Source organism: Taeniopygia guttata, chromosome 5 (genome assembly GCF_048771995.1).
Source record: "Taeniopygia guttata chromosome 5, bTaeGut7.mat, whole genome shotgun sequence".
NCBI classification, from domain to species: Eukaryota; Metazoa; Chordata; class Aves; order Passeriformes; family Estrildidae; genus Taeniopygia; species Taeniopygia guttata.
Window position 1 is genome coordinate 42586510 of NC_133030.1, and position 13845 is coordinate 42600354.

At 39.2% G+C, this 13845-nt stretch overlaps 1 protein-coding gene across 10 annotated transcripts in view; it reads left to right on the top strand.

Moving 5' to 3' along the window:
• The window catches only part of GPATCH2L (G-patch domain containing 2 like), a 43911-nt gene that overhangs the window by 17095 nt on the left and 12971 nt on the right, over positions 1 to 13845 (top strand). For 9 of the 10 annotated variants that reach the window (XR_012056427.1, XM_030274737.4, XM_030274736.4 and 6 more), the window contains one exon: positions 9338 to 9429. Coding sequence is in view for 9 of the 10 variants with exons in the window: in XM_030274737.4 (XP_030130597.4) it covers positions 9338 to 9429 (92 nt within the window). In the remaining variant the exon portion in view is untranslated. Of the gene's footprint in view, positions 1 to 9337; positions 9430 to 11489; positions 11671 to 13845 lie in introns of those variants that run through there. The other variant, XM_030274732.4, reaches the window with a different exon arrangement.

Genomic DNA, 13845 nt, shown 5'->3' on the forward strand with positions numbered 1-13845 from the left:
TAGTACTGTGTGACCTGAACAGGAGTGGACCTGTAACTTAACACACTTTTCCCTGGGAAGTCCATGTCCAAACTTAGCACAAAATGTAGCAATGCAGTTTATTTGAGAATTTCAATGAACTAAGTGCTTGCAGTATATGAAACGGTGTATGACAGCCAGGCAAAATGTACTGTTCCTTTAGAAGTAACTGCAATGGATTCTGAAATGTGCAATGAGTTGCTGCAAGTCTTTTTTTATAGGTACAAATGGACATAGTATCATTGCCCACTATTAAAACTGGAACAAGATGAGAGGGAAAATGCTGACAAACTGGTGTGGGTGACATGCTGAAGCATTTTGCTATCTTAGGTGTCTAAAATAGACCCTCTGAGCAGATTAAAAACTCACCTGAGGTGACCTCTAATGGCTTGATACCTCTCTATAGCAATAGCTGAAATTTAGATCTGGTTTGGCCAGATGTTAGGTATATTTGAGTCTTCATAGTTTGGGTTAATATACTATTCAGGCACCTTCTGCTGACTAATCCTAAATTAAATACAAATGTTGGCCTTAGAGGTGACTCCTGGTTTTGTGCTGCTTGTGACTGTCTAAAGGTAAGGTGCCCTTGAGCACTTTTGCTGTGCAGGTAGACAAGGCCTTGCTTTGGACACAGTTCTGCTTATGTGCTTGTTCAGGGGCCCAGTCTGAAAGAAATGTCTGGACTTTCAGCTTCATGGCTTTCTTTCCCTTGTTAATTAGCAAATAGAGCATGAAAAATGTACTAAGGTTGTATGTGTCTGAACAGAAGCTTGGCACCCACCCAGCAAAGCCTCTCTTCCCACTGGCTTCTGCAGGGAATTTTGCGATGTCGCACCATGACCTCATGCTGCTGTAAGCCAGCATGTTAAAACTGGATAAGGGGAGGGAAGAAGAAGTCAGCTCTTAAATGTTCAACTGGATGAGAGCAAAAGGAATTCAGAAGATTGTGCATCAGCAAATTGATTTCCTTTCTGTGCTTTTGCCCCACTCTGGAGATGTTTTCTGCCTGTGAAGCAAGAAGACTGAATGGTCTCTGCATTTTCAGCTAGGATAACATTTCTTTTGCCTCCAGTGTTTTACTTGGTGCTTTATAGAAGTTTGTCTTCCAGAAAGGTGAGCTGGACAAATCCTGCTTGCAAATTCAAACTGGGCAAAATCTCTATCTTTATGATGGTCAGTGAAGGCCCTTTGCAAAGCCAAGCTCTTTGCAAGGGATTTCTAAACCTGGAGGGATTGTGTTTGCCAGGGTTTTCTGGGTGTCTAGTTAACCAGTTAATATATATGTTTGGTTCTCTCTTCTAATGAACAGATGGCTGGTGTCCTGACAAACATAATCACTGATGTGTTGTTACTGAGTTGACAGAGAAATTGTACCATCCCAGATGCAATATTTTTTTTAAATGCCTGGAGTTTGAGAAAATAGTTCCTATTTTAGTGTGGAATGTGCTCAAGAACCTTTATAGGAGAAAGAAAGAATGAGTGTGTTTTGTGACCCCAAAACACATTGGGGCCACAATGTGGCAAAGGTTGAACTCTGGTACAAGGAGCTTCCTTTACATAAAGATGCTGCTAAGGGCACAGAAGGAGATTGTTCCTTCAGAGAAACATCTTCCTGATAGTAGTTCTTCTTCAGCTTTACATACCAAGCATACTCATTAGTAGTCCATTTTCTTACAGGAGGTTCATCTGTAAGTTCAGATAAGCTATTGCCCCAGTTAACATCTCCTGCTTTTGCCATGTAAGGAATCAATTTCAGTAGTTTGTGCTTCAGGAAGCTTCTAACAGCTTGCACCTCATCCTGGAGAAATTCTGCTCTGAAATTTGCCAGAATGGGATGTGTGTGTGGGAAGCAAATCCTCTCAAATAATATGAAACATATTGGAAAATAAATGGTCTTGATCTTGTGGCCATCCAGTTTCTTCAATCTGATGCCTGCTGTGCCATGCAAAATCTCCTTTCTCTGCTTTGTTTCTGCTCTGATAGAGTGTGTCCAGTGGAGTATATTTACCAAATGGAGTCTTTTCTCTGCTATGGAACTGTTTTCTTTGTCTCACTGGTGGATTTTGGTGCAGTTTATCTGGAAGGCTGGTAACCCAGTACTTTTGTTTAAGCAGAGCTGAAGGCCAGAATACTGAGTGCAGCTGAGGATTGAGAAGGAACCTCCTCCTTGACACTGACAAGCCCATGTGGAAGGTTCCTTGGGAAGTCTTATTTGAAAAGCAGTATAAATCCTACACTACCTTTCTTGATTTATGTCTGTGATGAGAAGAGCTTTCATTCAAAGTGTGTACACAGCAGTGGGAATTTCACACCCATCATTAGAAGCAGTTTTGTGTGTGTGGTGACTGTTATCATTAGTGGTGTAATTTTATTTTGTGAAGCAAGGAGAGTTTTCTGCTTTCTTGCAGTCTTCCCAAGGGATGGCTGTTGTATTAATTTGCTGTATTGCCTCCTGGCTGTTCCCAGACTGTTTTTCCTCTTCATCATGGAATTTTTAATGGCCCTGCTGCCTCTCGGGAGGCATGCAAGGAAGAGTACCTCAGGGATCTCTTCTTTTTTCACATGCCTATAATTACTCTCCTTTAAGAGCACAAAACGTTTGCTAATCATGTCTTGTCTGTTAAGGTTTTGACTTCACGATGCAGACTGCTAAAAGCAAGCAAGTAGAGACTTAATGGGCAACTCAAGGGATCCTTCCCTCTTTCCCCTTTGCCTGTTTGCCTCTCTGGGAGGAGTGGTCTGAACAGAATTTTGTTGTTGAGCTTCTACTTAAGAGGATTTTGTATAGGCTGAAGTTTAATATTTTATTAGATGTTGGTTATTCAATATTCTATAGCTGAGAAGATGTTGTAGGTTGTTAGTTGATGGAATGCTATTCCCTTGAGGCAGGATAAGAGGCAGGAGAAGAGCCTAGAACCAGTGTTCCCTTTGATTTGAATAGCAGGCAGAATAAGACAGGAAGGTAGAAGATATATTGTCCCTAATGCCATTTATTATTTTCCTAGCTTTGAAAATAGGATTATGAGTGAAAAAAAGCAATTAAATGTTCCTGCTGGAGGTCATAGGAAAAGTGGACCTTGGATGTCAGGCAGATGTTGAAGGAGGAGACTTGAAGAATTGTATTAGACTTTTGAACAACATAGATAAAGAAAATTGCTCTGCAATGTTAATACTAACTGTAAATCTAGAGTGTAATCTGATTTGCAAGCAAGTCTGTCATCTTGTCTGGGACATGGGATAAAGATGTAGAGGCATGAGTGATCTCATTTACTGCTAGTTGCCCCATACTCTGGGTTTGGTGGTGCTGTTAAATTGAACAGACTCAAATATCTTAAATTCTAGTTCTGGCTATGGAAATACTCTTATGAAAATAAATATTGTTCTGTCATTTCTGTATCTGTACACAGAGATCTTGATATTTCTACCTCTTACCAAGTACGTGGAAGTGCAGGAGGGATTGCCTGCAATGTGAGGCCTTTTCTGAGGCAGCTGAAGGAGTGAGCAGATGTCCACAATTTCATACTTTCCCGCTTGAGCACTATCCAGTGCATTCTAGGCAACCTTTCTCCCTATTTTTTACTCTTTTTCCATTTAGTTGGAGGATTTTAATGTCTTTCTTTGCTAAAGCCTGGCTAATATTCCAGTTGGGAATATAACTGAATTCTTCTGACAGGCATGCAATGAACAGCAGCTATCAACCTAGTGTCACATGCAGTCGACTGGGGCTGAATATTCCCATTTTGATGAATCCTAAATCTCTGGAGTGAAAAATAAATTCCCCTTGGCTTCAGAATTTTTTTTACTTGCTATTTCAAATCTGTGTACTCAGCATATCTAGCAAACAGTAGGAGTCTTTCTGGCACAGTTACAGTGTGATTCAGTGTGAAAATAGGGAATATAATATATGGGATTACATCTTGGTTTGGAGTGCTTACATGGAAAACAAGAAGAAAATGCATTCACTTGAATTTGCCACATGCAGACTTTTAGGAATGAAATTGCCACATCGTTATAATGCTTACTTGGGGAACAGACTGCTGCTGTTGAAGATCTATGAGATTTGGATGATTGAAGAAGTGAGCTGACCTATTAGAGATTTTGGAATCTGCAAATGTGCTCTAGAAGCCTTCCCAAGAGGCTCTGCAGGACACAGGAGACTGCTGTGCATTGAGAATATCTACACTGGGATGTGATAGCAAGAACCACTTGTGCTTGTGAGAGCTTTGCATGCAGATAGGATGAGCAACTTGTATTGATTTACACATGTTATGTGCAGATTAGACTGGTGCCCAGCTGGCTCTGTAGTCAAAGGGGAGGAAGAATTCTGCTTTTACTATTAATTTTGTGAAGCCATCATCAACAGCCTCAGGTAACACCTCAGGGCGTAGAGAAAGAGCCTTTCATTTGGTTTGTGTTTGCCCTGAATAAAGCATCACAACAGCAACGGCTGGGTTGTGTGGAGTTTTAGTAGCAGTATTTTTGTTAAAAGGCAGTCTCTATTAACATTCACTTTAACATGATGATAATAACATCTCTTGTTTTTATAGTACTAGACTAATGACTGCCTCTCACTTTCACTGTATAATCCACGTGCTTTGCTTCTTCTGAGGATAGGGTTAGAATAAAGAGTGTAAGCAGACAAGCTGGATGATGTGAGATGACAGCCAGAGGCATACACCCACAAGTGTGCCTCTTGCCTCCAAGAAGGCCACAGGTTGTCACATTTAGCTCGGTATGGCCTTTTCAGAGACCTTTGTTGTGAGACTGAGCTGGTTTTTACCCTGAATTTTAAAAGAGTGGGCTTCATGCTACAGTTTAGACTTCACAGATGGTGAAGTTTTCAGGGTCCTGATGCTGACCAGTAAGATTCTTTGTGGGCTGGTGTCTGCTTGGGCTCTGTATTGTCTCCCACAGATTATAGTGCCAATCCTAATTTTCTGTTGAAATACTGTGGTAGATATAAAAAGTGGCAAGCTGCAGTGCATGGTCTCCTCAAACTGTACAAGTGAGATGGGAGTCCTGTGTATGCAAGTGCTGATCATTAAAAATCATGTAAATAAAGTCATAGAATAAATACGTGGAAAAGAAATGAAAGGAAGCGTTACTTCTGACACATTAGAGACTACCATGAATTTCATCTTTCTGCATAACAAAGTCTGTTTTTTCTCCAGCGTGACCTGCATACAGAATTGGGTGCCATAAGTACTATTTAAAAACAAAAGACACAAAGTATTTCCTGAATAATTCCTTTAGATTGTCATTACAAAAATATTATCACTGTCAAAAAAACACTATAGACTTTTCATATTGTTGAAAGCCATTTTTCCTACACATGTGTAATTTTTCACTCACTAACTCCTGGCAGTGTCTGCTGTGTGAATTGAATATATTGCAGCCAACAAAACAGTCACATTTTTGATCCTGATATGTTTCTCCAAGTGTGTTCTGCTTTTTCTCTTCCAGGGTTAGAATTTCAGTCATCTCTAGATTGTAAACTACATTTCATGTTAGTCTCTGGCCACCTGGCAGATCCACCTGTAACTAAGCACTGCAACTTTGTTTTTTTTTTCTCATGATAAACCTATCGTAGTCCAAAAGAAACCAGGGAATTATCTTCTCATTACTGTTTATGCAAAATTAAAGAAAGCATGGAGGGCTAGCAGAAGGGATTGAAGGCTAGTAAGGACAGTGTCAGTCCTATTCTAGTTTGTAAATTTAGGTCCAGATCTTTCATCTCACAAAGTTCTGTTCTCAAACTTCTTCACAGAAAGGGCTGTGACAATGCACAAATGCATTTTCTGTCAGCCTTCCTTGTTCTAGTCTACTTTAGAGTATTTTTTAACTGTTCAGAAGAGTTGTTAAAATTTCGCTTTGGAAGGAGAACTAATTCATCATTGCAACTTGTGATATTTTTACGTTTTATAATTCAGCCTATCCATTGCTATGTTGGGTACTGTGCATATCCATGACTTGATTTTCCTAGTGATAGTGTTTGTAGGAGTCTATAGGAGTCTGCTGTTAAATTGGGATTCACTAGTTCTATTATTTCACTGAAATAGACCTTCATGGAAGCTAGTGATTAGAAATTTACACTGAAAAGTGTGCTATCTACCAAAAAAATCTCAATTTTTCATAGTTATACCTCAGACATCCTTTCTGTCCAGGCTTTAATGAGGACTCTCATCCCTGAATGCAGTCTTCGCTCTTCTCTCTCCCAAGGTACTTACCACCTGGAGATTCCCTGCAGATTTATGGTGCCTGTAAAGTGCACCAGCCACTTGAAATGACACTTTTACCACTGGGTCAGTCAGAGCCAGTGAATAATCAATAGGTTCCTGATTTACTAACTGAAGTGTGGTGATCAATAAGGGATAAATCTGGAAGAAAAACATGTTACAGAGACAATTTATGACCTCTGAGCCTTTGTATCTTAGAGGCAGGTCTACTAGATACAGCATTCTTGCTAGTAGTCTTCAACTGAACTATGATTTGCCTTGACTTTTACTACAAGAAGGGATTCTGAAATTCTTCTGTTTTCATCTTTCTTTTTTTTTTTACCCTTTTTATAATCATCAGGTAAGGGTAGTTGTTTGAGTATGTAGCTGAGAGCCAGGAGCTTTTATGCAAAATCTAGCTGTAACATTTGTGAGCTGGGAAAAATTGCATAAAGTCTCTTGGAAATGATAGTGCATAGTGACTCTCCACCAAGGATCAACTGGCTAATGTTGGTGTAAGTTCTTAAAATTAAAAAGGGAACATTTAAAAAATAATTTTTGTTGTTATATTATTTAAAATTAATTGGATTATTATATACAATTATGTAGTCTTGCAGTTAGTAATCTAATACTGTGTCACTGATGCAAAATAAAAAACTGAATATTTTATTCAGGCTGTGTGTGTTTAGATGTTTCAGAATACATGGTTATAGCTATGTTACAACACTATAGGCACTATTATAGTAATGTACAAAAGCAGTTTTTAGCATCCACAAAGTTGCTTACAAACATGAGATTTGAATGTGCATTCTGTAGATGTGCTAGTATTTTTGAAAGCTTTTTACCTCTAGGGATGGTTTCTCTAACCACCTGCCTGGGCAGTTCATTCCAATGTTTGACAGCCCTTTTCTTTGAAGAAAGTCCTCCTGATATCTAACCTGAACCTCCCCTGGTGCAGCATGAGGCTATGTCTTCTCATTCTTCTGCCAATTGACTGGGAGAAAAGACTGACCCCCACCTGGCTACACCTCCTTTTAGGTAGTTGTCGAAAGCAATATAATCTTCCCTGAGCTTTCTTTCCCTCAGGCTAAACAACCCCAGCTTCCTCAGTTGCTCTTCACAGGGCTTGTGCTCTGGACCCTTCACCATCTCCATTACCCTTCTCTGGACATGCTCCAGCACCTCAATGTCTTTCTTGTAGTGAGGGGCCCAAAACTGGACATAGGACTTGAGGTGTGGCCTCACTGAATAAAGGGGAGTGATATCTTCCCAGGTTCAACTGGCCACAATATTCTTGATCCAAGCCATGATGCCACTGGCCTTGGCCACCTGGGCACACACTGGCTCATGTTCAGCCACTGTTGATCAGCACCCCCAGGCCCGTTTCCTCTGGGCCATTTTCCAATCACCTTTTCCCCAGCCTGCAGTGATAAATGGGGCTGTGGCCAAAGTGAAGGATCCAGCACTTGGTCTTGGTGAGTTTACTGAGAGTACACTCAATCCCCTCAGGAGAGTTCTTTGACTGGTTGTATTAATATGTGCTCCCAGATTTGAAAAACTGGCTATCTGTGAAACATAGCACTATTTAAAATTTTTTGAAACTATTCTTCAATGTCAGATTTAGAGGACAGATTTATAGACTTCTTGTAGAACTTTTGAATTTTAGTTGAGAAGATGGAACAGTAAGTATTTCCTTTTTTTTGTGGTTGCACTTTTTTTTTCAGGTAAGTAGATCGACCCAGCAGCATTCAAACAATTTATAGACTGGACTAGTATAGGAATTTCTTTGTGATCCCTGCACTGTTCTATATAGACACAATAACACAATTTGGTTTTGCATAAAGACAGCATCTAAAATAATATGTACTGTAAATATATGGGTTTGATTTTTTTAATAGATTTTTGTCATGGAAATTAAAACCCAAGAAGTTTTCTTTTTGTTATATTTCAAAGTCTTTAGTACATGATAAAAGTGTTTGTTAAACTTCCAGGATTTTAAAAAAAAAGTCAAAGTAACAAGCTTTGAAGGCACTGAAGCTTTTCAGCACTTAATCATCGAAACTTATAGGGTTACGAATTTTACATCATGTAAGCTCTTCACAGTCTTTAACTGATTTTATTTGCACTGTACTGCATTTCAGATCTGATACTGCACATCAGATCTGATTATAAGAGAGACCAAGAAACTTGCCAACAGAAGTCTGTTATATTAGACAAAGAAGGGATTTGAACCCAATATCATTGCTAAATTATGCATTTATATTCATTACGGACAGCATTTGAGGAAGTTCTCTGGTCTGCTACAAAGACTATTATTTCTGAATTAAACTTTTCTGCTTTCTACAGCTATATGATTTGGAGGAGTTCTCAACTCAAGTCAGTTCCAACAGTACAGATTTCTTCTTCATTGGCAAATGGCTACTTCTTAACTGACAAATGATTAAACTGAAACAGCCATTAGTAGGCTTCAGACTTAACCGTTGATATTAACAGGACAGATCATGCTGTTCAGCCAGTTTAGAGGTGCAACAAGGCTGCCATAACTCAGATTCAACTGTTTGCACAGCACTTTAATAAGGAAGTAAGAATTTTAAAAATGCATGAGACAGTTTTGCATTCCTAACTTTACAAACTTACTATTGTAATGGAAACAACATGCACTGGCATTTGTCATTATAGGTACATTCTAAGATGACTCTACAGTACCAAATAGATTGCAAAATAATCTCTGACTAAGGAGAAAATATCACACAGTTTACATAAAGAGCAATCTTGCACACATTTGTTATTCTTGCATAGAAGTAATGGTAGGACACATGTCATATCACTGCTTGATTACATCTTTATGTATGCAAGGAGTTAGTTTGGAGTTAATACAAAACCAGAAGGTAAAAGGCTTTAAAGGTTAAGAAAGAGTTATTCTTCTGAATAGTTTTTGTGTGAGCTGTTAAAGGAAATAGGAATATTGCCAAAGAATATGAGCAAAACTCCCTGAGAAACTTTTGGGTTGTGCTACTTACTTTGGGAAAGTAGGAGCTGGAGGTGACTGGTCAGTCTTACAGAAATGTGATATTGGAACTGAGTTTAATTTATCTTCTCCATAGGCAAGCAAATGTCCACCTGGGACCACCATGTTCAAGGGACATCAAGAGGAAACGAAAGCCAGCTGCAGCCTCCATATCTAGCCCAACATCAGGTAACCTGCCAGCATTTTTATAGTCTTGCCCCTTTTGAGCAAAGCACCTTAGGCAAAGGTAGTGTTACTGTGGTTGGAAACTAATGAAATGTGTGAGAGGGCATATAGTGTTTGTGCATAGCATCAAAAGCTGCCTACTAAATAATTCTTTGGCAATGTAGCAATGTTCAGTTAATATAATTTGCAGTGCTTCAACTTACTGTGAATAGTTACCTGCTTCTTCATAAGGTATTATTTCCACTGTCCTAAATTATGCAGTTAATGATAATAGGCAGTTGATCAGTATGCACAGTGTGTTCCTTCAGTGTTGGGCTGGCATTAGCTGGTGGCTCTGATACCTTTATCAGGGTGTTTGTAGACACTTTAACAGGAACAAAAATCTGGCAATTTTTGTATAATCACTGGGTGAAACTACTTATCCCTTGCAGATTGTCTTACACTTTTGGATGAAAATAGTTTTTTCTTGTTATGGGGATGTAGTCATTAAATGGCTGGTCTATTTTCAGATGGCAGATTTGTGAAAAATCATTAATTAGTCATCAGAATATGAAAAAGCTTTAATCTGGTGAACATGGTGTGTTTTAGGATGCTTCTTTCTGTCCCTTCACCTTACGCTACCTTGCGACTATCCACTGATACATGTTCTTCCAACTAGTTTATTAATAACTGTTCTTGTAATCCAGTAACAAGGTGGTGGGTAAGATGATGGAAAAAATGGAGATATGAAAACAGTGGGGAAGACCAAATAAACTGATGATTAATAGGAGGAAGTTGTGTTTCTTCCTTGGGCTGGTGGATAGACAGAATAATGAAGTAGGGAAGAAAGCTGAGCTTTCTCTCCAGGCCACTGATCTGGATTGCAAACTGTCAGAAAGGTTCCGTACTAAAAAAAAGAAGAGAAAAGAACATTAATAATCTGTTGTTCAGCAAAAGTCTAATCTATTATTGATTATTTATTTAGGTTATTCTTTCCTGGCTTTTGAGTATTCCATTTTGGGATATTTGAACTTCTGTAGTAAAAGGGATAGTATCTGAAACCACAGAATCTTAGCACTGGAATACTAGATTTTCTTCGTATGAATGCTCATGTCTCACTTTCCCCTGTCACTTGTCCATTTATTTATTACTCAGAATGTATTATGTATTGGATTGCTGGTCCCTTTCTATAAGGAGAGCTTCTGTTTCCATGCTTATATGTTGCAAAGTGCTATTTAAGTTGTACTTGCCTGATTAGGCAAATTGTGTACTAAACACTTTTTGAAGAGTTGAGAGTGCATCTGGATTGGAACTTAGCTCTGGAAATAGCACATGGGTTTGGAAAGCTTTCTTAACTATAGAAGAGGGAGAGAGGATTATTATATATTACAAAATAAGGAAGAAATGTAGTTAGTAGAGTATGGGCAGCATGCTTATGCTGATCATCAAGAGACAAGGTCTGCAAAGTCTTTAATGGTCTGAAATGGTAAAGATCTCTTCCTGAGATCCTATTTAGAAATATCATCAGCCAAGTGAACAGCTGTGGGCAGGGCTTGCTGTAGTACTTACTTGTGGAAAGAAAACTTTTATGATTGGGTAACTGAAGTCGTGTCCTAAATAATGTTCTACTATAGACTCCCAATTACAGCTGAAGCACAACCTCGACATGTAACTTGGAAACTTTGGGAATTTGATGTTATTTCCGTCAAAGGAGATTTTACTATGGAATTACTGATGCCTAAAAAGATACTTAGTATTATTCTGCAATGTAGAATTAATTGGACACGCTTACGTTTGCTGGATATTGATGAAATTAAGATTTTTCTCCCTTGCCATGCATCTACTCACCCCCATATAAATACCATATACTGGGGTTTCCATGTGCCTGAGGAGTTGTGGCAGTCTCTGTTTTTTCACTTCTGAGGCTTTTTGTGTTTGTGGTATTTTACTTTTGCAAAAGGTGAAGCACAGGTAAATCAGAATACAGGCCCGTGCCTGTCATGCAGACACAGAGTGCTGGATTTCTTCACCTTTAAATACCTCCTTCGCTGAGTCCAACTGCTCTCGTCTCACTTGTTGACCAGGTCCTGCTTCAGTGATCTCCTTTTTTGCAACCTGAGTGCCCCGTGGAGGTGAAGGACACAGCCTGAGCTGGCTTCATCAGTCAGCAGAACAAATGGGCTTGCTCTTCCGAACATCGGGCCATCTCGGATTCCACCTCTTTTATAGAGATGAGTGATGAAGAGGGGCTCGTTCCGCTTTGCCGCTGTATTAATACACATCAGGGGCCAGCTCCCGGCACTAAATCACGCTACTGCATACATCTGTTATCGGACTCCTCACCAGTGTGATGAACAAGACTGCAGATAGAGGCTTCCTCGTGTCATTCTTTATAGGATTTTCCTAAAAGAATAAATAGCTCAAATCTCTGCCAACACTATCCCCTGTCATTGTGATGAATTTAGCTTCTTTCTTAAACATGCAGCTACAAATCTTCCCGTCGCCTCACTCTTCCACCATCCACAGAAAGTTTTGAGTTGAATTTGGCTGAAATCAGAAGATGCTAATAAAAGGCAGATGAGATGGGGATGCTGTATCCCTCCTCAGTGCAGGAATAAGAAAAGGCAGCTAGAGATAATATTTATTTGGGAACCAAACAACTAAATTTATTCTATGTCTTCTCACGTACTTTCATGACTGTGAGTATTTATGAGTTCTGGTAAAGTATCTTTTCCCAGAGACCCTTGCATGAACATCAAAAAGCAGCATTATTGTAGAAGTGCCTTGGGTCTCTATTGTATTGCTATAGAATTAAAGTTCTGGTCTTAATCCTGCTCTTTGAGGCTAACTGGCCTAAATACCATAACTGAGAGGTTGAGAACAACAAAAAAGTGGGTAGAAAATTTAGAATTAATTTGCACTTCAGGAAATGACTTAAGTTGGGCAAACTTATGCAAATATTCAGAGACTGAAAATTAATGTTTTCCACACTAGACAATCAAACAGTGGGAGCCCTAAAGCATGAGGCCTTCCCATGACAAGAACAAAAATCTGGCTGGTGTAGTTTGGCAATAGAATAAGGAAATCTGGAGAAAGTTAAGGCTGACTGTTCTGGATTAGACCAGGGATTCATCCAACTCAGTGACCAGCAGCCAGCGCCTAGGGAGGAAGAAGGTCTGTGGTGGTAAAGGTCCTTTGACATTTCAGTGATCTGTACCTTGGAAAGCATGGATAGTGTCCATGTGTTTAGTTACTTTCTATTGCAATACAGTAAATTTGGAATCATATCCCCAGTGGCACAGTAGAGCTTGTATGAGAATTACTGCATAAAATGTTATTCTCATGGAAGTTATTCTCTAGTTTGAAAGGAATCTGATGAAGACTGTCACTACTGTCTTCATTTTGTCAGAATAGGCCACAAGTACAGCTGGTTGTGTCATAAATGGTGAACAACTGCCGATTTTTACACTGATGTTTTTAATGTTTATGTGGTTCAATCCTCTATGTATGTAGCAGTGTACATGGTAACTGTCATCCTAATCAGCTATTACAGTGATTTTGGGGTAAAAATCTGCATAAATAAATTTTTGTCTGCCTTGCCGTGTGTTCAAACTTAGCTTGTAAAAAAGGTGACAGTTAGCAGCCTATGAGACTGCTTATCAGAGAACAATCTGATGAGTAATAGCAATTTGGTGAACTCTCCCCCTCCTATTTCTTGCTAATTATTCACTCTGCCATGCCCAGAAACAAGAAGCCAGCTTCAGTCCTTTTCTTTTTCTCTTTTTATGAGGAAAGATGGAGAGCCTGTGTGTGGAGGCTGCTAGCAAGGAGCACATAGTGTAGTATTGGTGGTGATTGTGAGTTTAAGGACTGACTTAGTTGTTGGTTTTTTCATGTTTCATATGACTTTCAGATGGAGGAAGATGATGGACTGGATGTAAAATTGCAAGGTACTTTTGTCAGCTGTGTTGTAGTTGTAGCAATATGGGAATGTGACTCACCGTTTTGGATTTACAGAAGCAGCATTGCTGGGGTTCCAGTTCTACTGAATGTGGAACCTCAAGCATTGAACCAGCTTTTTATTTAAACTTCAAAGCAATCTGTCTTCTAATTGAGGCTTGCTGTGGCATCTTTATCCTTCATCCACTACAGAGCAGCAGATGCAACTTGTAATTAAAACATACAAACAACTATTATCTGTTGTGAGACTACAATGAAGAATTGTATTTTGTATTGAAGTAGTTACTTGCTTAAAAAATTCTGTTTGCCCTGAAGTCTCCTATGACAATTATTCTTCCTTAGCTGGCCCTGTTCTGCTTGTGAGGATTGAGTGATTCAGGATACTGAGAATTGGATTGAGCTTTCATATCTCTAGGTTTTTGGCAATCCTTCTGGAAATTTGGGTTGATGTTGGGTTGAGCTATGGATCTGCAAATCTCT